A 25,395-nucleotide genomic window follows, 5' to 3' on the forward strand; every position below is an offset into this window, starting at 1 on the left:
ATGTCAATCAGCGCATTCTTCAGCGATCTCATCATGCTTGGAGTGGCGAGACTGGCAGCAACTCATAACTGGTGTACTATCAAAAACCACTTGAGCAAGTACCTCAGAGCATGCCCCACATCCGGGACCTGGGGTGGGTGGGAGACTGGATGGGGCTTCTCCCTCCATACCTCCCTTTACCTCAGATACATGAAGGAAACAATATGGAAATGACAGTCTTACCCACTTTCCTATAGCCCTTCAACCTTTTTACCCTAATTAACTATGTAAAGATTGTCAAAAATAAAATTTTTAAAAAATGACTACTGTGACGAAAGCACACATTAGCTCAAGTGGAGAACTAAGCAATTATGTCCAAAGGAATGAAAATAAGGATTATATTCTTACGACATTTATCATTTTTGACATTTAAAATTATTTAAAAGTATTCAATTTTTAAAATAATATTAAGAGGAAATAAAAATATTAGTCTGCATACATCATATGAAGTCTAACCTACCATATATTGGCCTAATTGAACACTTACAACAATTTTATAAAAATGACATTTCATATTGAATTGTGTAAAGTTCTCTATTATGGCTAATTAAAAACATGGAAGCAACATCCAATAGCTTCTTATACAAGTTAATTATAAACTAAATATGTCCCAAGTTTTCACTAAAATGTCAAACAAAATTGACTGCTAAGAAAATTAAAGCTTATCTGCACCGGGGAAGAGAGGAAAACCAAAAGCATCTAAAAATATTTAAAATTCAGAAACCATGTGATAGTTCTATCCTCCTGCCCTATTTTCACTTCAGTCAGCTGAGTACAGATATATCTGAATTGCTACACAGCTAGAGGTGCTGTGTCAGTTCACAGATGCATCCTTGAAACTAACTGTAACAAACATAAAAACCAAAGTGCCTTCTACACAACTCATTCTATGTTGACCACGTAATAAAAAGAAATGGTCAATTTTTTGTCGGCATCTCTTTAACAAACATGTACTCACACTTGCTTGTCTAAGGCCCATGACCACACCACTGAACACAAGAGGACCAGGGCTCTGTACACATACAGATCCACAGGCTGAGGCCAGGCACCACTGCTTAGCGGCTAAAGTCCTCGCCTTGCATACACCAGGATCCATATGGGTGTTGGTTCTAATCCCGCTGGCCCCACTTTCCATCCAGCTCCCTACTTATGCTCTGGGAAAGCAGTGAAAGACAGCTCAAAGCCTTGGGATCCTGCATCCACGTGGGAGACCCAGAAGAGGTTCCACGCTCCTGGCTTCGGATGTGTTAGCTCCGGCTGTTGCAGCCACTTGGGGAGTGAACCATCGGATGGAAGATCTTTCTGTCTCTCCTCCTCTCTGTATATCTGTCTTTCCCATAACTAGGTAATTACAGACATATGAACAAACTTACAACTCTGATCTGTGCAGCAATAGATACGCTCAGCACAAAGCAATAGGAACTCATTTAAAGGGGCTTAAACTGCGGAAAGGGAAGTTCACAAGTAAACTTAATACAATCTAATCATGTTTTCATAAGCACTGATGCAGATTTCTAAATTAAAATCTAATTTTGTGCAGCAAGAACTCAAACAACCCAACAATGAAACTCAAGTTATGCTTCCTGACCTGAACCTTCTATCTGGAAAAATACTGCAAGGATCTCAGCTATGGAGCAGCACCTTGACAGAGCAGGTGAAGTCGCCCACAGGCTTTAAACCGAGGTATTGTTTTCACTGTATCGACAAATTTCACTGTGGTGAAAAGCACCTTAGTGATGGTAGGTTATACTTCACTTTGTTTCATTATTCCACAATTTAGAAAACAGGACTATGCAGATCACTTGGCATACACAAAGCAGAGCCTCGTTAGACACCTATAAATTAAAGTCATCTTCTTAGCAATTAAGTCCAATCTAGTAGAAAAGGCAAAAAAAAACAAAACATACTCAACAAAGACCTGGCTCAAGTTAACTCACAGGAAACAGTCTAAAGTTCACCTCCCACTAAGACAAGGCTTCTACAGACATTTGAAACAAAATCCACATTTGACTATTTTCTTTGAAAAAGCATGATTACGGAAGTAAGTAGAACACAGCATTTTCAATTCAAGTTCACTATACTAGCTTCTACTTGAGAACCTGTATGTGGACCTTAAAGACAAATACATATTAAACAGTAGTGAATAACTGAGTTAAAAGGAGAATTTCAAAAGCATACTATATATATCACTAACTTCTATCATGATATACTTCCAATCTAAAACAAAAACAAACACACCTTACAAAGCTTTCAAATCACAGCTCAACACTGCTAGCTCTTCTGAGTACAAAATAACTTAAAAGACAACAAACTGGATCTGGCATGGGGCGGCTCCATTTCCAGTCCATCTCTCTGCTGGTGGCCTGGCAACAGCAGTGGCAGGTGACCCAAGCATTTGGACCCCTGCGCCCAAGTGGCAGACAGACCCAAATGAAGCTCCTGGCTCTTGACCTCAGCCTGGCCCAGCCCTAGCTGTGGTGGACAAAGGAGAAATGAACCAGCAGACAGAATCAATCTCTCTCTCTCCACCCACCTCTCCCTCTCTCTATTTCTGATTTTCAAATAAATACATAAAAATAAATAAATCTTAAAAAAAAATAAGTTAAATATATCACAAAATCTTGTTTCCAGTATCCTGTAATAACCTCCAAGTGTTGTATTTTATGAAATCTCCACAATTAAAAATAAATGAGGGCCTAGTACAATGGCTCAGTGGCTAAAACCTTGCCTTTGTACAGGTTAGGATCCTATATGGGTGCCGGTTCATGTCCCAGCTGTTCCACTTCCTTTCCAGCTCCCTGCTTGTGGCCTGGGATGGCAGTGGAGGACAGCCCAAAGCCTTGGGACCCTACACCTGCGTGGTAGACCTGGAAGAAGTTCCTGGCGCCTAGCTTTGGATCAGCTCGGCTCCAACCATTGTAGCCACTTATGGAATGAGTATCTAACTTCTCTCTACAGGTCTGCTTTTCCAATAATAATAATTAAAAAAAAATCTTAAAAACAAAAAATGAAAAGTAGTAACTATGTTAATTTTATATCAGTAAACTTTTTACAAAATATCAACATCAGACAATATTGTTTTCTGTTTATTTCTTAAACTATAATTTGTCATCAAATTTCACCCCAAAGTGCAAATGAAACATCACAATACATCCAGTAATAATTTTAACATATGTGCTAACAATCCTGAGAAAGAGAAAAGGACTTAAAAAGTCAATGCATCACAGTAATTAAGAGACAGATTATTGCACTGGAAGAAAACTGTCTAATAGGAGTGGGAATTTGGCAGAGCAGTTCAGCTGTCCTCAGGACACCCGACAGCCTGCATCACTGCTGATCCAGCTTTGTGCTGCCGTGCACTGGGAGTCACCAAGTGACAGCTCCTGCACCTGAGTGCCTGTCGCCGACCTCCAAATGCCTGTCGCCGACCCCCGTGGCCTAGCTGCAGTTTTGAGCTCATTGTTCTGTCCTGGCCCAGCCCTGGCTATTGCCAGCATGAAGATGGTAGAGAAGGAAAAAGGAGTGAACCAGCAAATGAAAAATGTTCCAAATACAATGAAAATAAATTTAAAAAATCTGATAACTACGGCATACGTTATACTGATGTCTATAATAAAATAGCTACTTAGATAAGTATCTGATTATGGAAAAACAAGAAATAGTAAAAGTTTGGAACAACCCATTTTTAGAACATGGTAAATAATCTAAGAAAAAATTAAATAAATAGAAGGGAACAACCCAGTATTAACATTCTTCAGAAACCATACCATAATGTACACATGATAAGCACAATCAAGAAAAGCTTAATTTTACTTTTCAATAAACATTTAATTAGCCACTCATAACCTTCATTTAAATGTTTAGTAAATCACATACATGATTCCAATGACTCAAGTACCATACCACACAATTAACTAGACAGCTTGTATCTCCTCAAAATGAAGATTGCTTGCTTTATCAAAGACACATCCTGTGCTCTTTCTGAGATTTTACCCCATACTGTTTTAAAAAAGAAACATGCATGTGCTCTCCGCCTTAAAAAACCCAATACTGCATGGGACAGAATGGACCAGTCTGCTGTACATACTGGCAAGCATGGGAACCAAGGCAGGAGTGGGCCTGGCGGGGATTCTCACGAGTCACCCCTACTAGGCTGCAGCTATATGTGGCCAGATGTGTGGTGGACAGGATTGGGGTGGCCTCCAACACCCACTGGTTCATGTAAAACACAGGGCTGGAAATAGAACTGACCCAGCAATAGCAACCACCAGCATGTGCATAAGCTGATTGGGGCAACGAACTGTGCCAGAATCTGTACAGGCATACACACACCAGATTCAGGCCTGGGATCATCTCAGATGAAGTTTGTTTGGGGATTCCTCCAACTGAACTGCTGATCTCAGAACCCCAACCATGAAGACAAGTGCAGGTTCCCTGGTCTGACCATGGAGTGCATGTGCCAAAGCTGAGCCTCCCCAGTGGCTCAGACGGAACAGGGGACAGCATAACCAGGTGTACTTGGAGGATATGGCAGTCCATCAGAACCCGCAGAGGACACCTGGTACCACAACAGAGGATGGAGGACAGAACAAATCAATCAACTACTCCAGCCGTGTGTTGGCAGTGAAAATCTGGGCCAACAGAGACTTTAAAATGAACTGTATCAGCCAGTGGATTCTGGAGAGATTTCTTCATGCTTGGCATGGCGAGACTGGCAGCAATTCAGAACTGTTAAAATATCAAAACCACTTGAGCAGTGCCCTTGGAGCATGCCCCACGTCGGGGGCCTAGGATAGATGGGAGGTTGGGTGGGACTTCTCCCTTTATCTCCTCCCGTACCCCAGATACAGAAAAAAGAGAGAGAGAATGTGGAAACAATGGTCTTAATCCACTTTCCTGTAGTCCCTGACCCTCTGTGCCATAACCAATTATGTAAAGATTATCAAAATAATATGAAATGTAAAAAAAAAAAAAAAAGTACAAACTGAACTAAAAGTTCAAAGGCAGTAGAAACGCAAATAAATACATCTAGTTTGTGCATGTTATTCTTCCACTTTAAGCATGATAGGAGAATGAATAAAATCATAGAAAATAATGCGTTCGCGTCCATGTAAGTATACAAGTGAGGGACACAAAGAATGTGTGCTTTCTTTTCAAAATTTTCTCAAAGTATGACACAAGTTATTCAAGACCTTAGAGATCTTTGAAAAACCAGTAGAGACCTTATTTTTAATTCTTAAGATTGGACACTATTACCAACACATACACTCACACATGCACCATCTACTGTAAGAGGAATCTTTCCTATAACATAAAGCAGTAACACAATTCAAAATAAATATTCTTAAACATAAAAGGTACTTATTCCACTGATGATCCTGATTCAACAATTTTAGTTACACCAAATTCCACTCTCAAAAAAATTCATTGACCTTAATCTTTGAGCAAACACTGTGCGCTGCAGAAACTCCTGTCAATATTGACAAACACGTCAAACTGCATTTGGCTGGAAGGCCTTGCGCGAGCGACACTAAGATCTCTCAGTGAATGTGCACTCCCCGCCCTCGGCGCAGAGGGGCAGCTGCTACTCACAGGAAATCTCTGCGGTCCCACAGCAGGCCTCGGCTGGCTTGGAACGGGCAGCAAGGGCACTGCAAGAAAAACCTCTCGTTACAAACAATGTCACTTCATATGCAAACTCGCCAGACAAGAGACATCTGATTTTCCATACCAAACATCTATAATGTGTTATGTGCAGAAACGGAAGACGAGTATCCTTTTCTGTACACTGCAGCAGAAGTTTACATTTAGTTTTGACTTTAATTGGGTCAAGATTTGATCTGAAAAGCGAAGTTACAGTTAAATGGAGGCACAGCAATTTTCCAACACTCCTAAAGTGTTGGCAGAAGGCCTGGCTCCTCCACGATGATGGAAGGGCACTGGCACTCTCGTCGTCTTCCGCTGCTTTCCCCGGACATGTTAGCAGGGCACAGGACTAGAAATGGAGCAGACACGACTTAAATGAGTGCTCACAGATGGTCAATTAACCTGCTGCCACACGCTAGCCTGAAGGTATCTTCAATTTCAACAGTAAATTGCTATTTTAAATTCAAATACTTCACAACAAAAAATAGTATTCCTCTAAAGAAAAAACATGCTTATTTTCATACTTCTGTCTAGAGTGCTCAGGCTAATAAGCCTCAGACCCTAATCATATGCAAATTTAAATCTAAAACATCATGAATCGTGAAAAAGATGAGAGAATGGAAGGAAGAAATGAGGCAAGCAGAAAAAGGAAAATTGCATATCCTGGAACTCGAGGAAATGCAGAAATATCCTCATAGAAAATGATTAAACAAACTGCTATTCCAAAATGTTCAGGTCACTTACAGACTTTTTTTTAAATAAAAGATTTATTCATTTTTATTAAAAAGGCAGGTTTACAGAGAAAAGGAGGGATAGAGAGAAAGATTTTCCTTGCTTTGCTTCACTCCTCAAATGGCTGCAACAGCCAGAGCTCAGGCAATCCAAAGCCAGGAGCCAGAGGTCTCCTCCAGATTCCTACATGGGTGCAGGGTCCCAAGGCTTTGGATGATCCTGCACTGCTTTCCCAGGCCACAGGCAGGGAGCTGGAGCGGAAGTGGAGCAGCCAGGACACGATCCCGCGTCTATATGGGTTCTTGGCATCTGAAGAGGGAGGACTAGCCACTTCAGTCATTGTGCCAGGACCATGACTTTTAAAACAAAACTATCATCAATCTTCCACCAAAATAGCAAATGAAATAATTTTTGAAAAGATATTTCAGTGACCGGTGTGGTGGTTCAATGCGCTACCCTTTAGCTCATGGTACGAGCATCCCATATGGGCACCAGTTCGTGACCTGATTGTATCTCCTTCTCTCTCTATAAAATCTACCTTTAAAGGCAGGGGGGTGGGGGGGAGGAAGCAACAACAATAAAAGACATTTCAGGGGTAGATGTCACGACATCAAAGATAAAACCTCTGCTTGCAACACCAACATCTCCTATAGGCGCTGGTTTGAATCCCAGCTATTCTACTTCCAATCTAACACTCTGTTAATGGCCTGGAAAAAGCAGCAGAAGATGGTCCAATTTGGGATCCTCACCACCCACGTGCGGGATCACGATGAGGCTCCTGGCATTTGGATCTTGGCCACTGTGGCCATCAGGGAGTGAGCCAACGGATGGGAAGATATCTCTCGATCTCTCTCTCTCTCTTCTTCCCTGTCTTGCTGCACTTCTGACTTCCAAGTATAGAGACAAATATTAAAAGACATTTCATAGAAGAGAAGGCATTATATGCCAGGTTCATATCTTGGGGCTCAATTAGCTAGGTTCCACCTGTCTTTGAAATGTACATGCTATTGGGCCTAGCACAATGGCTCAGTTGACCAATCCTTCTTTCTTTCAAGTGCCAGGATCCCATATGGGTGCCAGTTCATGTCCTGGCTGCTCCATTTCCCATCCAGCTCCCTGCCTGTGGCCTGGGAAAGCAGTTGAGCAGGGTCCAAAAAGCCTTGGGACCCTGCACCCACATGGGAGACTCGAAAGAAGCGTGTGGCTTTGGATCGGCTCAGTTCTGGCTGTTGTGGCCTCTTGGGGAGTGAACCATGAATGGAAGATATTCTCTCTATGAAGCTTCTCTATAAATCTACTTTCCAATAAAAACAAAATCTTAAAAAATATTCTTTTCCAGCCAAACACATTCTGTATCTTTCATAAACATGCGGTTAGCGGTTAAGAAGCTCTCAATCTGTCAGATGTTGTTAGCTAAAATTGTGCCCCTACTATGTCCGGCCCCAAACTCCTACTCTCTGCGCTTCAAATTGAGACTGTATTTGCAGATAATGTGGCTATCAAACAAAATGCGTTAAGTGTTTGGGAAAGGAACCAAGGGAAAGGAACCAAGGGAACTACAGTCTCACAATATTGAATGGGACAATCACTTTGTAGAGCCTTGAAATGCACAGCAATCTGCACCATTAGAGCAGTAAAAGAGAAGACCTACCTTGAACAGGAGTCACCACGGTTCCCTTGAAGTGTGGATTGATGTGGATGTTCTTGGGCTGCTGGGGAGTCACGGGAGGAGGCGTCATCATTATCCTCGGGGTCTCTATCTGGGGAGGCATGTGCATCCCCTGAGGAGGGGAGGGGTGATGCGGGTGCTGCAAGGGGAGCAGTGGCTGCAGCTGCTGCTGCTGGAACAGACTTCTGATGGGCTGCTGCGGCGGTGGTGGCGGCGGCGGAGGGGGAGGCTGTGGCTGGGGAGGCGGAATTAGTCTTGGAGAGTGAGTCTATAAATCACACAAGAAGAGAAAATTTGTAGTAATCACCTTTTAAAATAAAAGTAAAACAAAATGCTAATACCCTACAAGTGTAATGCTTAAAAGCTAATATTCAAGAAATAACTTTACTGTAACATTTTACATTAAAAAAAAAATCACAGAAAAAATTAAACTGTTCCACCTATTCATGACGAAGGTTACTGTCTCAGGGTCAAGGCAAAGAGAGAGAAAACAGCAGCCCCAAAAGACCAAGAATAAAATCTGAAAGAGCAAATTCATCTTAGCCATCAAACTGTCCACAATGAGCAAAGCAGCTTTCTGGGAACAGAAAGGAAGCCAATACAGGCCCTCACGGAATATCCAGCCTGTTCCGCCTCCAAGAAATCTCGGACAGAGCTATGCCTACTTAGCAACCCTGCCCAGAAATATCCAGAAACCCTGCGCCTAACAAAAGGCTGGAGCTGAAATAAAGCTACATCGATGAGGAGATGGTGGAAAGCTTGTTCAAGAAGATGGCTACTGAGGAGGAGATGCGTCCTGGGGATCAAATGACTGAAATCCCTGGAGGCACCGAGGGGAAGGAACCGAGACCACTGGGCCCACAGCACATTAACACAAGAGGAAGGTGAGGGTATGAAATGACCAACTGCAAGCGGTCAGAGGTGGATAAACTTTTGTTCAGCAGAGTCACCGGAAAAGATGAAATCGACAACAGCACCAAAAGCTGTCGTGTCCTGAGCCCTCCCCTTGCTTGATGTTATCTATAGTAAGATTATTACACAGAAGTGCAGACGCAGGAACTTGACTAGCGAGAGTGTAACCTTTTACTAAGATCAAGTACCTGGTAAGCAGAAGTGCTGGAATTGAAGTCAAACAATCTGATTCCACACGATTAGCAGAATATTACTAGTTCAACCATGCGATTTAGCCAAAGTTTCTCCAGAACAATGACAAAGGGTTTTGATTTCCAAGTGAACACTCCCTTAGGATGCCATGTACAACATGTCTAATGAGGAAGCCCTGCCCACCCCGGGCAGACAGCAGAGTGAGATGCTCTGCATACAGAGGATGGAAGAGGACAGATCATTTACCAAGATATGCCAAGAGATCAAAGGAAGAAACGGCCAGTCTGGCAGGGAGCTAAGAGACAATCCAGGCAAACAATGGGGAGCATTTTAAAACCAAATTGCATGTAACCTTGCCTGGCCTGTCCTTCCTCATGCATTATTTTCTCTAAGGAGTTAAGTACAAGGTTAAACCCAGAGTGGTTCATCCTCCCAGGACGTAGTACACTTTCCCCGAAATATCTGCCAACTGTTCTTCTAGTTAGAAGTAACAAGCAGATTTAATGAGAGAAAACAGAGACAGCTTTAGAATATAAAACACTCAAAATCTCATAACCCAAGAAGAGCTTCAGGGAAGTAACTTATGATACTCAAGGCTCCATAACCTGGTCCAAGACAAACACACAAGGTAAGGTGGCAATTCAGAGAATAACAGTGATGAAATCCAGGGAGCCAAAACTGACCAAGGAAAAACGGGCAGAACTAGCAACACGAGTCAAGAGTATTCCCGCCAGAATGTTGAGAATGAACGCGACAGAGCCGGGGAGCCCTGGAGGGCGAGCTCACAGAATCAAGGTATGTGCGCTTTGGGAGCAGGGAAGCGTTAGTGAACTGGTGGGTATCAGTGCACGTCATGGACTACAGCACGGATGACAGCTCACACTCACGGCTACATCAGACTCAGGTCAGCAACCTGGTTCTCTCTGCTCACAGTTAACTCTGATAGTCCAGATCAGTCACATTAGACCAAAATCCAGAGACAGAATTTCATAAACTAGATTCAGGTCAACTTAGCCACCTGAAGAGTCAGAGTTACACAGACACGATAATGCAAGCCACAGTTTCCAATGAGGCCAAGGTGTAGGGAACGTGGGAAAACAAGGAACAGAAGGCCCAGACTTTTTGATTATTAGAAAAAGCTTAAGAACAAAAAACACCTCTATGAGAAAACAGTGTAATAATAGCATTATCAGATCATGTATGTCCTTTTCTGTCAAAACAGAACTGGCTTACAAAAATAACTCTCACTCTATTTTGCCTGCAGACAGATGGAATGCCACCTAACATGTAAGATCTCCACAGAGGTGATGCAGTTTTCCCACCTAAATTTGGATAACAATTCAGAGGAACATGTACTAGATGCAAAGATCTCATGGTTTGTACTAAGGTAATTTTCCCTGCAGACTGATTTCAGAGAGAAATTGTCTTACGTTCCTAAAACTGAACTGAAACCATAGCAACCAAAAATTACAAATCCTGTCTTTGCTTCTCATTCGGAAATGTTTCCAGGAAAATGCAAATTAAGTAAAAATTAGGCTTTATCTTTGTGGATAGCATATGATACTCCTCGAAGAAAAACCACAATTTAAGGAAAAACTTCGTGTAAACAACATGAAGGGAAAACAATTTTATGCAATAAATAAGCGCTGCCTAAATTGCGCTTGTATTAACTTCAGGAGTGCGTCTGTCTAGAAGCAGGGCACCTCTCAGTCCCTCCTCAGGAAGCAGTAGTGACACAGGATTACTTTTACTTCCAGGTTAGTTGGAGGACTGAATTTCTGAGACAATGAGTGAAAATATATATACTGCAGACAATAAGGGTAGAAACCTTGGGCACTACTTCAGACTAAGACATAAACTTGTAGATTCATAAACATGATACTCATAAAAGCATACTTTTTTGCACTTCTTCGAAAGATTCAAGGTCACTCAAATAAATGCCTCAGATGGACCACCTGTCTGAATAAAACTGTAAGAATTACCACAACAGGAGGCTGCGTAGGCAACAGAGCTGGCCGATGATCTTTCATCCTCCCCCTGTCACTGGTATCTCGCCTCTGGTCTCCCATTCCACGACACATCAAAGAGCCGCCTCTCCTTGCACCCCGCCTGGAACCATAGCGTCCCTGTTTATGCTGTCGCTCTCTTTCTTCGAATTCAAGCAATGCAGCTTTGGCTTCTGCTGAAAGCTCTATTTGAAAAGATGCGCAAGTATTAGATACCGTCAAATGGTCCAAACTACATTTAAAGGGAGACAATATGAAAGAAGTACATGACAATGAATCTTTGGAACAGCACATAACATACCCTCAAATAAACAAGTTTTTAAACTAGCAGTGCCAAGAATAGGGTGGCTGGGGCCGGTATGGGGGCACAGCAGCCCAATTCTCCACTTGCAGCACCAGTATCCCATATGGGTACCAGTTCTAGTACCCGGCTGCTCCAATTCCACATCAGCTCCCAGCTTCTGGCTTGGGAAAGCAGGGAAGGATGCCCCACAGCCTTAGGCCCCTACATCCACATGAGACCTGGAGGAAACGCCTGAGTCCCACCTTCAGATCGGCTCAGCTCCATCGGATGCAGCCATGGAGGGAATGAACCAGCAGATATAAAATCTCTCCAATTTCTCAGTAAAAAAAAAAAAAGCAACTAAATCTTACTACACATAGGCACACTCTCTGATGATGCTCTTCTAGGTAAATAAATCATAAAAACAAATAATTTCATGAACTTACTGTGAAGACAAATTATGAAAGGCAACTCCTCTAAGATCCCAAGTGGGAAAAACTAACTTGTCCAAATATGGTCCCCTTATTTTACAATAAAACCTAAACAGTGATAACAGATTTTAAAATAATAAATGTTTCCTTTTTTTTTTCCCCAAAGAATTTATTTTAATTTGAAAGGCAGATTTTAGAGAGGAGAGATAGGAAAGGACTTTCATCCACTGGCTCACACCTTAACAAGCCTCACTGGCAACAGCTAAGTTCTCCAAAGCCAGGAGCCAGGGGCTTCTTACCAGGTCACACGTGTAAGAGCACAGTCCCAAGGACTTGAGCCATTCTCCGCTGCATTCCCTCCCATGTCACAAGTAGAAAGGAGAGCAGCCAAGACAGGAGCCAGCACCCATGAGATGCCAGCACCACAGGGTGGAGTATTAGCATGCAGCACTACCACACCAGCCCCAAGTATCTCTTTTCTAAAGATGTCACTGAGGGGCTGGTACTGTGACAGCAGGTTAAGCTGCTACCCAAGACACAGGCATTCCATACAGGTGCCGACCTGAGTGTCAGCCATTCCTCCTCTGATCTAGCTTCCTGCTAACACACCAGGGAAAGCAACAAAGGGCCAAGTGCTTGTGCCTAGGCCTCAGAGAGGCCCAAGAAGAGCTCAGAGGTCCAGGCTTCAGCCCAGCCCAGCTCCAGTCGCTGTAGCTATTTAAGAATGAACCCGTGGATAGAAGATCTCTTTGTTTCTCCCACCCCCGCCTGTAATTCTGCCTTATAAATAAATCAATAAATCTTAGGAAAAAAAAAAATGCCAATGACTGCTATAACACCTTATCTTGCCTTCTTCCCCAGTGTAGGATATAGTTTAAATAAATATTACCAGAGTCTGCCTCCTATCTTGGATTCCACCACCATCATCGCCAGACCCTTCCAAAATCCTTAAACCACATTTCATTTTCTTGAAATTGTTTGTAACGGTATCTCCTTTCCCTTCAAATGAATCTAGACCCAATTCAAAAGAGAACCTCTTTTTAACCTGCAAAGAGTTTCATTCTAATCTTGACTACATGATTGGGTCATACACACAATTTCTGCGGTGAATCAGCAATTATTTTCCTACTAGTTCAGAGTGTCAAGATTAATTTCACTATTCTCAGTAATAAAATGGTTTCACATGACATCTTTAATCAGCAAGTAAAAATGCTCTCCTCCAATTGAGACAAGCTGTCACAAAAGGTCACCAAAATATGACAGGATGGAAATTACATTTGTAACTTCAACTGAAATGTTAATTTCCCTTTAAGTGTTTTCTGAGCTATGCCCAGACTTTAAAGAGCTGTAAAGAGAAATGGCTCAATGTTACAAAGTTCACACTGTACTGTCCCTTGCAGAAGTGTTAACACATTTGCGTGTAAATAATTTTACAATAGTGGGAAATGAGTATTTATAGGATATACAATTTGTTTGGCAAAATGAAAATAACAAATGATACACCAAGATTTTGTTTTACAAAATAACTGGATCAAGACATTTTTAAAAGCATACACATACAATGAGTACAATCCTAGAAGAGGGCATGCTGCGGCTGCCAACAATCTTGAACTATTTCTCACTGGATGAAAAGTGTTTTGCCAGCAGATTATTTGCCTTAAATGAAACTCAGGATATTACTTTAAAATAACATCATGTGCTTGTGACAACTAGGTTCTTTAGGACAAAGCAATAAAAGTAACTTAAAATAGCATGAACTTCGGAAACCTTTTCATAAATAGTAATAACTAAGAGAGAAACAATCTTTCATTTATGGCTTTCAAAGGCAATCTACAGACCAAAAAGCAAAGCAGCCCGACACTTCAGGATCTCATCCATGACATCCTGCTTTTCACAACTGCTGTGGACATTATCATTCCAAACAAATCCCTCCCCAAGGGAGAGAGACTGGTTAAACGCACTGGGCCCGTCGCTCACACTGGGATGCTGAGGTTTGATCCGTGGCTCCAGCCTCCATTTCAGCTGCCTGCTAATGCTCACCCTGGAGTCCAACAGCACAGGTTCACGGAGGTGGGGCCCTGCTGCCTGTGCAGAGCTGTGGGAGACCTGCCATTGGCTCCTGGCTAACTGTGCCACATGTAGGGACCTAGACACAGTCCCTGGCCCCGACACCAACTACTGCAGGCATTTGGGAAATGGGAAATGACCCATCGCAAGTTCTCTTTGCTCTCATAAATTTAAGCAACAAAAATAAAAACAAAAGCAAAAATCACAAACATTCCTCTATGTATCTATGCTCCAGGAATTTGGCTTAATTGAGTTCCATGGCAATTATTTTTAAAGATTTATTTTTTTATTTTTTTTATTTTTTGCAAAGTCAGATATATACATATATTAAGAGGAGGAGAGACAGAGAAAGATCCTCTGTCCGATGACTCACTCCCCAAGTAACCACAACGGCCAGAGATGTGCCAATCCAAAGCCAGGAGCCAAGAGCCTCTTCCAGGTCTCCCACGTGCATGCAGAGTCCCAAGGCTTTGGGCCGTCCTCAACTGTTCTCCAAGGCTACAAGCAGGGAGCTGGATGGAAAGCAGGGCTGCCAAGATTAGAACCAGAGCCCATATGGGATCCTGGTGCCTTCAAGGGGAAGACTTCAGCCACTTGAGTTCCAAGAGAATTTAAGCACCACTTATATTCAACACCACTCTTGGTGCTCATTGAACTAAATTATCTTCTGAACATGCAGGTTTTTTTCCTTTTAAAAATTTTTATTGCAAAGTCCGATATACAGAGAGAAGGAGAGACAGAGAGGAAGATCTTCCATCCAATGATTCACTCCCCAAGTGGCTGCAATGGCCAGAGCTGCACCGATCCAAAGCCAGGAGCCAAGAGCCTCTTCTGGGTATCCCCACGCAGGTATAGGATCCCAAGGCTTTGGGCTGTCCACGACTGCTTTTCCATGCCATAAGCTGGGAGCTGGATGGGAAGCAGGACTGCTGGGACTAGAACTGGCACCAATATAGAATCCTAGTGCGTGCAAGGCGAGGACTCCAGCCACTAGGCCACCACACCGGGCCTTGAACATGTAGTTTTCTGCCACTCTCAGGAAAACAGAAAATAGTCACTCAAATCTTTTTCTGTATGGTTTAAATTCCAACATGTTGACAGAGAAAAAAGCTAAGACCTTAACCCAGATGAAAACCTAAAATCCTACTTGCAATACAATCGAAAGTCAAAATACAAACCTTTAACTGCATACTGAGTTCCTTAAAAGCCAGGACTCTGACATATATGAACTAATGTTTTTCCATATTTAAAAAAATGTGTCTGTATGTGAACAGAAACTACAAGTGATAAAAATGCCTTTTAGATTTTGCAAATAACTATTTTACAAGTAATTCTTCAGAATCAGAACAGTGGAAATGTCAGAGCATCATCCAGCTCTTTTTAAAAGAATGAAGTGTTTTCAATACTGATGTCAATACTGATGTCATAAATATTATCTGTATTAATATGCTGAAAGATACCACTTTCCAAAAAACACATTTCATAGAGCAATGGAAAAAGAACCATGGCCTAGCAGCCTAAGCCTATACCTTGGGATGATGGCCCAAGGCCTTGAGCTCCTGCCTCCACATGGGAGACTCAGAACAAGCTCCTGGCTCCCAGCTACAGACCAGCTCAGCTCTGGCCATCATGGCCATTTGGATATGACCAGGGAACAGAAGGTCTCTGTGTTTTTCTTCTGGGTAAAATCTGCCTTTCAAATAAAAATAAATCTTCACACAAATTAAGAAAAAAAAAAAGTCAAAAGTTATAATGAGTAGTTAAGTAACTTCATAAAATCCAATATATCCCAATTATTTATAGAGAATCTGTAACTGCTGTTTCTATCACTAGAATCACATCAATAAAGTGCTAGGATAAAATTTTTTGTTAATTTCTAATTTACAAAATACCAAACACCTTCTTTCTAAAGGAATTCTTCACAAGCAAAAACAGCCATCTCAGGGAACCTACCTTTTGACAGAAAATTCCATTTTGTACTTGGAATAATTTTTGTATTGGAAAAAAAAAAAAATTTGTATTGGGAGCTAACTTTGCAGTAACTGATGCCAAACACCAAGTGTTCTTAAGTTAGAGCTCACAGCTACAGAAAAAGAGCGGTTAGGCATGACATTCACCGTGCCCTATTATCCACCCGATCGGGTTCTACACAAACGCACTCGGGCTCTATGCAAATGCTTACGAGGTGGCACTGATCAAATGTTTCTGTTTCTAGCCACCATGCCTCTGAGGACCTCAGCTCCACTCCCCCCACACTGCAAAGGTGTCAACGCCAACCACAAGCCAATGCCCTTCCAGCCTATCTCCCAACTAAACCACCACAAAGCAGTCAGGTGCCTGGAAGAGACAGAGGAAAAAATTTTCAATTTGAGTTTTTTGAATAAAAAAAAGTACAAATGACATCAGACAGGAACAAGAGAACAGATCTGAAAAGGGAAACAAGCATAAATGAAGCAGAACCCATCACCAGAGGCAAGATGGATATTTCAGAACCGTGACACTAACCAGAGCTTGGGTCAAGCTAAAACGAGCAGAGATGAGGTGGCCACACTGGGGAGCGAGTGGGTGAATACAAGCACAGAAGTATCATGGATCCCAGAAGGCGGGGCCAAAAGAGGAAAAAGAGACCCATGAAACGCACAGTGGCCCTATGGGAGCTGACTGCAGGGGAAGACTCCCATTCCCAACACTGGCTTTCAAGCCTTCTCTAAGAGCTCTGCGGTTATACCAAGAAAAAGCAGGAAAATGATGAGTTTCTTCCCTCTCTGCTGCACCACTCTCACTCCTGATTCAGAAAACCACCTACCTTGCTGTCCACAGGTAAGGATAAAGGCCTCTCCTGGCAGCTCACGCCAACCAGACAGATATCCCTGCCTCTGTGGCACGCTCTGCAATGTTACCAAGTCTTACTGAAGGACACTTCTCCCCCACCCTCCTATTTCTAAGGCCTTTCTTCCATCTCCTTTCATCCAAGTTGCTGAAGAGAGACTATCTCTTAAAACTTACACTTCTAAGGTATCTGGTTACTTTACGTTGCAACCTGAGAAAACTCTAGAAAAATCTTGGCCTAAGATGGAGAATGAAGGAAGTAAGAGGGGAAAAAAGAAAGAAGTTTTCCATAAATATGGCTTGGGGAGAAGTAATTTGGTAAAGACTGGCTTGTCGCTGCTAACTAGTGCATCTTCAGAGCTGAGTATTCACCGAATCCCCACTTGCCATTTAAAGAAAGAGCCTACAGCTCATACTAAACCCAACAATAAAGTAATAGATTTAAGAAGCAACTGAAGTACTAAATCTTGATCTTTATTTAGATTAAGACAAAAAGCACACTCCACTGCCTCCACCCTCCTTAGAAGGAAGGCAATAACCCAGTGTTTCTGCAAGCACTCAGGGTCTCAGGTCTGGTGTTGTGCAGTGCCCTAAACCTCTGTCTGTAAAGTCTGCATCCCATGTGACAGCTCTTCGAGTCCCAGCTGCTCTACCTCCAATTCAGCTCCCTGGGGAGGCAGAAGACGGACCAGGTTTTTGGCCTCCAACAGCCATACAGAAGACTGTGACGGAGTTCTTGTTCCTGGCTTCAATTACAGCAGCCATCTGGGGAGTGAACCAGCACATGAGACACCATGTGTGGCTTTCACTTTCTCTCTTCTCACTCTGCAACTGGATTCTGAAACAGTATCAACTGAAAACATACTAACAATGTAATTTGAGGGGGACTGGGGAGGTCGGTCTACCCTAGATCTAATCAATCAGCAAACTTGTTAGTTCTAAAATCGGCCCTGGAGATGACTCTGATGCTCAAACTGGAATCACTGCGTTATTCTGCGCAGCGCACACTGGAAGACTATACAAAAATCACGTAAGGACACTGCTGCAAAGGTCTTTCAGTTCAAACTACATCGCTCTACCTTTAGGTCTTTAATTGCACAGAAGGATGATCATCTTGTTTCATTAGACACTTAACAGGCTAGCAGACAGAAAATAAAGGACACCAAGCAGGTGGCTATGAAGCATTCAGAGGTTCAAAAGAATCAGTCTGACACAGAATTAGTCCTGGTAACCACAGGACTCGGCGAGTTTCAAATGGCCCCATAACGACCACTCTTCCATCACCTGAGAACCAGCCAGGAATCATTTGATGTGTTGGAAAATAATTTTAGGCCACAGACTCGCAATGAAAAATTATTATAAGATTCTTAAATATTTTATTCAGCATTTTATATCCAGAAATAACAAGCCATCTTAGAGAACGACCTTTACAACACGATTAACTCAGCACTGACTCCTGACTCCTGATGACATCCACGACCACCTACAGACACATTTCTTTTCTCTTTGATTAATAAAAACAGTATTATGGAGGAGGCTGAAATGGAAGTGAAGAGGGATGAGAGACAGGCAAAAAAAGTTACCCAAAGTTTCTGGAATGTTCCTTCTCTCTCTAGTTACATCTGAGAGCCTAATAATTGTTCCTTCTTTCCTTTCAGTTTTGAAACGTAATCGTCCAGATTCTTCATCGTCATCATCTTCTTCATCTGATTCTTCTTTTATGTCCTTCTGGAGTTCCAAAGTTTCCATACCTCCCTATATTACAGACATACAAAGCAAGAATGGACAAAAAAATGAGTTCATAATCTTTCAAATTAAAATTCAAAATGCTAAAATATTCTTATCTAAGATATAAAAACATTGCAACACTGTGCCATTAGAAAGTCATGTGAAGCACTAAGTTCACTCTTGAAGAAAATAGTACCAACCATTAAATTCACCCGATGAGGCGTCAGCATTCCAGCACATGTAGCTTGAGCCCTCACCTGCACCTGCCAGCACCTCATGGGAGACCACTGATTCAGGTGCTGGTACTACACTACCAATAATGTGCCTGCTGAAGTACCTGGGCAAGCAGCAGATGGCAGTCAGCTGTTTGTGCCCCTACCCCCTACCTGGGGGACCCAGAGGGCATTCCAAACCCCCACTCCAGTCTGGACTAGCTCCAGCCACTTCAGCCATTTGAAAAGTGAAGTAACAAAGAGCCCAATATCGCTTTTTCTGCCTCTCCCTTTCTCTCCATCCCTGCCTTTCAGATAAATAAAATAAATCTGGTTTTAAATGACTGAAAGTTGGAAAAGTTCAAATTCCTATTTGCAGTTAATGTACAAAATTCTATATAATACTGCTCACACTTTTGAAGGAACAAACATAAAAGTTGCTGATAAACCTATTGCTTCAAGTTTAACTCAAATTATAGCAAAGTTCAACCAACACTAGAGTTCTACAGACTTATTAACAAATAACCTAATTTGTAACTTAGATGACAACATATTACTCGCAGTTATACGGGCTCAACATTTCCCAAGTCCGGATCCCATTGAGCTGGACCTTTCCTGATGGCAGAGTGGTCTGATGCGGACTGCACTGCTGCTGTCGTGTTCCCAGCCCAGTCGCCAAGCTCTCCCTTTCATGCACTCTCACTCCTTCCTGCTGTCTGTCTACAGTTGACTTCACCACTGTTTCTTTGGCTGAGACTGATGGAAGAACACAACCATTTTTTTTCATCCATTCGTTCACATTCAAACCAGTTTTTGGTATAAAATCTAATGCTATAAATACTCTCCAAAAAAATATGTCCTACCCACACCCCAAAACCAAAGTAATTTTTCATGGCCAACTGTTACCCCTGAGGATCACTCAAGTTTCCTCTGACGAGTCACCTTTTCCCTCAAGGTCAGTGTCAGAGATACACACTCTTAGATGTAAGGCAGGAACCTACTAAACACAAGGTTCACGCAAATCCTTTTTTTAAAATGAAGAAAATAATCTACTTCTTTAATCTCATGTTTTGTAATCTTTGATGAAAGTTTTTTATTCTAAACAGAAATAAAAATAAGGGGTCAGCTTATGGCACAGCAAGTTAACCCTAGAGTTGAGAGTCCTAGCTGCTCCACTTCTGTTTCAGCTTCCTGTTAATGCAGCTGGGAAAGTAGCACAAGATGGCCCAGTACTCAGGCTCTGGATGCAGTCCCAGCTTCCTATCTCCACACTGGTCCAGCCCCAGCTGCTGCGACTATTTGAGGAGTGAACCAGCAAAGAGAAGAACTTTCTCTCCCTTTAAAATGAACACATAAATCTCAAAAAAAGAACTACTTTCTCAAGAAATGAACATAGAAAAGATTAAACCCACTGACACAATTTTTTACTTTCTTTTCTCAACATCTTATGTTAATGCTAACACAACCCGTGCACATGGAATGACATCTTCAGGAACACAAGTGTCCACAAACAGAAGGATAACGGGAAATTGTGGGATCAAGATGGCGGAATAGGGTAAGGACACGTTTAAATAGACAGAGAAATTGTAACTTTAAGTCAAAAGATCACAACTCCAACTTTGAGCATTCTTCTGTTTGGTATAATTCAAAATTTGCAAAGTACTAAAATTTAAATATTTTTTGTTGTTTAATATCATTATTCTGTATTACTGAGACTCTTAATGAAGCTAACTGTGCCTACAAAACCAGCATCCCCAGGAGCACCAGTTCTAGTCCTGGCTGCTCCACTTCCATTCCAGCTCATGCCTGGGAGGGCAGCACAGGATGGCTCCTTGGGCCCCTGAAAGAAGCTCCTGGCTCCTAGTGTCAGACCGGCTCAGCTCTGACCACTGCAGCCATTTGAGGAGTGAACCAGCACGTGGAAGCCCTGTCTGAGTCTCCACCACTAACTCTTCCAATTAAAAAAATCAATCTTTTAAGAAAAAAATTAGTGGTAGGTATGACCTCTGCTTCCAGAGCACTTCCAGCAGTGTTCAACTTAACCTGTCACCAGTCACTGGACATTTTGTTGAAAAGCAGGTTCTAATTCAGCAAGTCCAAAGAATAGCCTAACATTTCCAACAAGGCCCCAGAGAAAGCCTGTGCTTCAGGTCCACATATCGAGTAAGTAACAAGGTTAGAAGAGGAAAAACAAAATCATATCACAACGGTCACTTTTAAGTCTACTATTAACTGTGATTACAGTTCACTTTCCAAACAGTTCACTTTCCAAACAAGTTTATCATAACACAAGATAAACAGGAATTAATGTAGCTTATTCTACATCCAAATCTCCACATAACAAACTTAAATATGAAAAAAAGACATTGAAAATCATTGCTCTTTGAAGCAAACCCTATGGGAGATGGGTGGGGAGATGTGTCTATAGGTCATGACATTGCACTATTCAATAAAATAAAAGCTGTAGAAAAGTGTTACAGCTCTATCCAGGCTCATCAAAACGGCAAACACCATGATTAGATACTGGGATATATCCAGGTCTCAGAATGCTACTGAGCAGTAAAAAGGACTAAACTACTGATGTAAGTAGGGGGGAAAATAACAAACTATGCTACATGGATGAATTTCAAAAATGTATATACTGGAGGGTCAGCAGCATGGCATGGCCTGGCCTGGCCTGGCAAAATAGGCCAAGCCTCTGCTTTGCATACCAGCATACCAATATGAGCATCAGTTCACGGCCCAGCTGTCCCACTTCCAATCCAGCTGCCTACTTACAAACTGGGAAAGCAGTGAGATGGCTCAAGTCTTTAGGACCGAGCACCCAGGTAGGAGACCCAGAGAAGGTTCCTAGCTCCTGGCTCTGGATTAGCCCAGCTCTGGTTGTTACAGCTGTTTGAGTAGTAAACCAGGAGATTGAAGTACTAGCTTACTATGTCCATCTCTGTTAACTCTGCATCTTCAAATAAAAATAAAATAAGCCTTTAAAAAAAATCTAAACATTATAGTTAATCCACCTCGTGCTTCCGTTAAGCAATGACCTGCATCAAGGGTTAGGCAAGCTTCCCGGTGCAAGGACACCAAGCATAACTAATACTACACTCATTGAGGTTTGCTCATCTCTTCAAGACCCTCCTAATTCTTACTCTAAAAGGAGAGTTCTAAAAATCAGTTAATTAAATCTATGTGCCAAAATGTTGACCATTGTTCAGTTTTAACAAATATTATCTCAATTCCCATTCAGGCAAAATTCCCTTGGAGGTTAGTACTGGGTTACAGTATAAAAGCCATATAATGGGTGTAGTGTTACACGATTGGAAAGCATTCGGCTTAGTAGTTAGGATGCCAAGGTAAGACGCTCGCACCCCCTATCATAGCTCCACGTGCAGCTTCAGCTACCTCCAGCAGAACTGGGGAAGCAGCAGCGATGCCTCCTGGAACACATGTGCCCGACTCAGTAGTTCCCAGCTTGAGTCTCAGCCCAGTCCCAAGTGCTGCAGCCATCTGGTAGCTCTCGCCAGTACACTTACAAAATAACAAAATAAAGAATCTCTTAAATCATAGAAACCTGAAGTTATATTATAGAAAAAAAAGTGTGATTTTTGAAAACCTGTAAGAATTACTTTTAATCTGTAATAAAGCATGGATATGAAAATCACTAGGAAAAGTTCTAAAAAATGAAAAGGTCCCTATAGGCCTTTTTAAGAAGGGGTAAGTGAGTGAGTGTGTGTGTGTGTGTGTGTGTGTGTGTGTGTGTCTTGTCAGAGAAGAGAAAGACTGATTAAAAATTCTACGGGGTAAGAAAGCAGACTTTGGTTATATCTTTAACTTCTGAAATTCTGAAAGCATCTATAATCTCAGTGTGTAGCAGGCAATTTCAATATTCTATTCCCAAACCAAAATAGAAACAGTGAGTAGTTCTGAGACAGGAAAAACTATAAAAACTAACGCTGCTACAAGGTTCGTCAAAGTCATTCGTGCTTATAGGATAATTAATAAAGGGCCTGCAGGCACTTGGTAAGCTGGAGTTCCCGTGTTAGAGAGCCTTGGTCACGTCCCAGCTTCCTCCTAGCACACTCTCTGAAAGGAGGCAAAGAACGACCCTCGATGCAAGCACTTGAGACACAGCCTAGCTCAGCCCTGGCTCTTGCAGACATCCGCGGGCTGAACCAGCACAACGATGATTTCTTTATGTCTCTTTCACAAATAAAACGTTGTGAAATATTTTTTTTTAATTGACACAGAATAATTCTCCCAACAATCAAAACATATGAAGTAGAAAGACTGGGGCAATCAAACTAAGCAAAATCTGTAAAAATTAAAATTTTCAAAAAACATCCTTCAGAAAATAAAAGCACATGGAATACAACAACATAGAAAAAGAACTTTACATCACAACCAAATGGAGTTGATTATTTAAGTTCCCTTCTTCACTTTCCCTGGAGGGATCCTTGACCTAAGTGAATTGTTTCCAAAGAGCAGATTAAGGAAAGGAAGAAATCTGGCCACACCGTCCTACCCCAAGGACCTGTGTTACCATCACTAACGACTGTCATGTACTCAGGAGACGGGTGGCACCATCACCAAGGACTGTCATGTACTCAGGAGAAGGGTGGCACAAGGGCACATAAGCTCTGGAGTGTTTTTTCCTAAAAATTCTTAACTATGGTCTAACTGTGAGAGAAGTAGCAGACAAACACAAACTAGCAGAAATCCCATCTGGCAAGGACTTCTGCCACTGTCTTTACCTACGACGTCAGGATACACTCAAATAGCAGAATGACATGGATTTATGACTGTTTTTCCAGGACGATGCTATTGTAAGGCAGGATCAGTGAGAAGCAGGGGATCAGGGAGGAGAGAAGAAATCCTTGAGCATAGCAAACTGTATCACAAAATTAATTAATCAAAAAGCCCCAAACAACCTAATGGTGGGCAGTAAGTTGGCTTAACTGGCTAGTTTTCCGCCTCCAAGTGCCAGTATCCATGTGGGCACCAGTTCGTGTCCCGGCTGTTCCCCTCCCATCCAGCTCCCCCCACTTGCTGCTGTTTGGGAGGGCAGTGGAGGATGGCCCAATGTTTTGGGACCCTGAACCCACATGGGAAACCGGGAGAAGGCTTCTAGCTCCTGGCTTCGGATCAGCTCAGCTCCAGGAGTCATTTAGGAAGTGAACCAGTGAGAGATTTTTTTCTCTATCGTCCCTCTCTGTAGATCTGCCTTTCCAATCAAAATAAATGAGTCTTTGAAAAAAAAAAAAAATAGAGTGGGAAACTCTTTAAAAAAAATAAAGCAGTGAAACAATCAAATACACATGGGAAAAAATTCCACTTCATAACACATAAGCAAAATTCACTGAGACATCTGGTAACTCTACACTAAGATTAGCTAAAGCTTCCTCCACAAGATAACGGGATACGTTTGCAATGGTGAGCAAAAGCTTCCAAGGCTACAAAATCACTTGGCCTTCAGCAAAATTAAGGTTTTCTGCTCATAAAGAACCATTTTAGAAAAAGGAAAAGAAAAAGCCACAAGCTCAGAGAGTGAGAGAAGTGTTTTAAGAAAATAAGTCCAAGTTTTAACAGAAAATAACCGGAGACCTTCCTCACCATGGTACTCCCACTCACTCTTCTCACCAGGCAAGGGCATCCACCTTACAGCCCTGATTTGGCTCTGAGAACCTCGGAATCAGAATCCTAACTGGCTTACGTGACTCCATTTGCTTAGCCTAAGTGACTCCCGGCACCCTCATCTGAAGGTGCACAAGCATTTCTGCAAGTGCTGCTGCAAGTCATGGTGACTGGACATTCCTCAGGACAAGGTCCCCTAGTGTGCCTCACAGAGACGAGACTTGGCTGCCCCATAGCCATGGCCCACCACTTGGCTTAGCCTGCCAATTTGCTTGTTTGAAACTTGTTTGCTACACCAATAGAAACCTGCCAACTTGCACTTTTTGAAAGTGAAGAGTGTAACTGTGAAGAATGCCCTGAATCGTATCAAACCCCCGCAATATTCTGTCTTGGGGTCTCAGCCTAGAGCCGCTGTGACGTGATGGTCGGGACCCAATCTCAGACATGCTGAGCTTGAATAAACCACCCCTGTGCACTGCATCAATGTCTGACTCCTGGGGATCCATTTGGGGAACTCAGAATGATGGGCGTAACAGCTCCTTCTGACTTCTTGTTTCCTAATCTTACAAAACCCTTGGGTCACCTATTTCTATTCACTTAACACAAAACAATAACAACAGAAATTGTACTGAAATGGTAAAACTCCCAGGACTCTCAGCACTTTAGAGATAACTAAATGGCTGGTCTATTATTGCTTCCGAGTGTCGTTGGGGACCAGTATTATGCATAGAGGGTAAAGCCACCACCTGTGACATCAGCACCGCTTATGGGCAGAGTCAGGTTCCCCTTCCGATTTAAATCCCTGCTAAGGGCTTGGGGAACGCAGCGGATGATGGTCCAAGCACTTGGATCTCTGTCACTCGTGGAAGACTCAAATGAATCTTAGCCCTTAGCTTTGCCAATCCAGTCCCAGCCTTTGCAGTCACCTGGAGAGTGAACCAACAGACATAAACATTTTCTCTTTTTCTCTGTTCCTCTCATTCTGTAACTATAACTTTCATATGACGAATCGATTGTGCTG

The 25,395-nt window shown here is 42.3% G+C and overlaps 1 protein-coding gene across 1 annotated transcript in view; it reads right to left on the reverse strand.

The window, feature by feature from the left end:
• RBM33 (RNA binding motif protein 33) overlaps positions 1-25,395 on the reverse strand; it is a 120,322-nt gene that overhangs the window by 54,527 nt on the left and 40,400 nt on the right. The window contains exons 6-9 of the mRNA XM_040984376.1: positions 18,390-18,561; positions 11,173-11,381; positions 8,069-8,321; positions 5,632-5,690 (exon numbers count right to left, since the gene is read on the reverse strand). Of these exons, the coding sequence (XP_040840310.1) occupies positions 5,632-5,690; positions 8,069-8,321; positions 11,173-11,381; positions 18,390-18,561 (693 nt within the window). The remainder of the gene's footprint in view (positions 1-5,631; positions 5,691-8,068; positions 8,322-11,172; positions 11,382-18,389; positions 18,562-25,395) is intronic.

The sequence above is a fragment of the Ochotona curzoniae genome, unplaced genomic scaffold, assembly GCF_017591425.1.
Source record: "Ochotona curzoniae isolate NIBS_2020 unplaced genomic scaffold, NIBS_Ocur_1.0 contig_4105, whole genome shotgun sequence".
Classification (NCBI taxonomy): domain Eukaryota; kingdom Metazoa; phylum Chordata; class Mammalia; order Lagomorpha; family Ochotonidae; genus Ochotona; species Ochotona curzoniae.